Here is a 1,938-nt window from a genome sequence, read left to right as displayed (position 1 = left end):
CCCTTCCCTTCATTGCTGTCAGATGCAAATTGCACCCTGGAAGAGGTGAGACCGATGGCAGAGCAGAGGCAGTCGCTAAATTAGGAAGTTGAGGATAATCTTGTTAACTGCCTATTGGCAGGGTCAAAGGTCACATTGACCGAAGCTGATTTGCAGGACACTGTGCTGAATTGACAGTGAGGTCATGGTACGCTCAAGAAGGTAACTAGATATAGAAGAGTTTAAGGAACGGAGAAGATGGCTGAAAAGTGAAGAGACTGAGAATAAAACAAAACACAATTATCAATGCGGATCCTTTGTAGATGCTGATATTTATTATTAAATTTGTTAAGAATTCCAGAAACCTCCAAACCATTATATCTGGCATTTGACAAATTCAAGAAAGACAGAAAACGAATGAATGCGCTAATCAGGAATGAGTTTTACACCAATGGCATGTTATACAGCTTGGATAATCATCCCAGATATTAAATGAACCGTCACATCCAGAATTAATCACGCAGACAGAATGTTACCATTGTTCTAGAGATAAACCTCTTCACATTGACACAGTATCACTTGAGAGTGTTAGTTACGTGAAATCTCAGTTCAAATACAGCTCCACACAAGACCTGGCCTACTTCCGAACATTCATTGGTCGACTGGAATTTCACCAAGTCTGGGTTCAGTTATACCAAAGCTGTTTACTGTGACAGTAACTTTCAGCTGTAACTGAGTTCAAAACCTGAGATAAAATCTAACCTGAGATTCAAGCACAAAAATTCCTCAAAGGATTTACACCCCCCCCCCACCCCACCATTATTTCCAGACCGAGTTGCTTGATTGTTAATTGCTAATTACTCAATTGGCAATACGACTGTTGCTCACTGGTGGTTCACGTCCGAAGATGACATCATAAGTCAGCTGGTAGCCATCATTGTACACGTAGAGTTTGTGATTGGCTGGATTGTAGTTAACACTTGGCAGTTTTTCCAGGATCTTATCCATTGTTATAGAAATCGAATCTTCCTTCCCAGTTTTGGTGTCAAATGCGTAGAAAATTTCCTCAGACTGTGGTTGTACAGGCCGAATTGCATACAGAACCCCACATATTATAAAAGAATTGGTCACACTAGGTTTGTACAGCCTGGTGACCCATGTCTTTTCCACAGTGAAGGTGGCCTCATTAATCTTACCAATAGCGGCATTCCCGGCATTTGTTTCAGGGCAGTAAATGACCCAAAGGCCAGACTCATCCACAGCAAAGTCTATGTCTTGGTATGTGATGCCCGCATAAGAATACTTGTTATTGTAAGCTGCATCTTTAAGAGTCTGGCTCTGCACTCTGCCTGAGTCTATGTCATACCTGCACATGTCTCTGGTATTGTAACAGTTGTAATACAAAAAATTATTGTACAAAACCATTCCACTTCCCTGTGCTCTATATGAACTTGGAAATGATTTCGTTATTGGATTTTTATTAAGGAGTAAATCGTTGAGTGAATAATAGACAGTGAAGGAATACAGTGTTCGTGCATCTGTGTTGAGTGGTGCCACCCAATATAGCTCCTTTTTATTAAGGGGTGGAATTGAATCTTTGCCCCATGCTCCATATCTATAACCAAATCCATTATAGTTCAGTTGTATGACGGTAGGTTCGCCCAATTGGAGAAGGCCATTATGATCACAGCTTCCTGTTTGGAGGGAGAGAAAAGGAAGCTCCAGTTTACCTTTGGATAGTCATATTTTTCAAATTCAACTTCTGACCATTATAATTAAACCATTGAAGTGATATACTGGCACAGATCTCCCAGTCTGGTCAGAGACTAACCCTTCCCTAGAAAAATGTGCTAATGGAATGTAAAGATCCCATGGGAATCTCTCAGAGTCTCCTGTCTCAATCCGACTGCCTACAATGCTCCCGCCATCCTAGCTGTCTTGCTCACCTGCTACTCTAGC

At 41.3% G+C, this 1,938-nt stretch overlaps 1 protein-coding gene across 1 annotated transcript; it reads right to left on the bottom strand.

Annotated features, from left to right (window-relative positions):
• Window positions 1–292: 292 nt before the first annotated feature.
• LOC122546931 (olfactomedin-like) lies at window positions 293–1,709 on the bottom strand (the record flags this gene model as incomplete). The annotated part of the gene is made up of 1 exon (XM_043685540.1): window positions 293–1,709. A coding segment is annotated over one exon (869 nt), but the record flags the coding sequence as incomplete, so codon positions are not given.
• Window positions 1,710–1,938: the final 229 nt, after the last annotated feature.

Source organism: Chiloscyllium plagiosum, unplaced genomic scaffold (assembly GCF_004010195.1).
Source record: "Chiloscyllium plagiosum isolate BGI_BamShark_2017 unplaced genomic scaffold, ASM401019v2 scaf_10324, whole genome shotgun sequence".
In the NCBI taxonomy this organism is placed as follows: Eukaryota; Metazoa; Chordata; class Chondrichthyes; order Orectolobiformes; family Hemiscylliidae; genus Chiloscyllium; species Chiloscyllium plagiosum.
The sequence above is the reverse complement of the archived record's forward strand: the minus strand, read 5'-3'. Positions and strand labels throughout refer to the sequence as shown.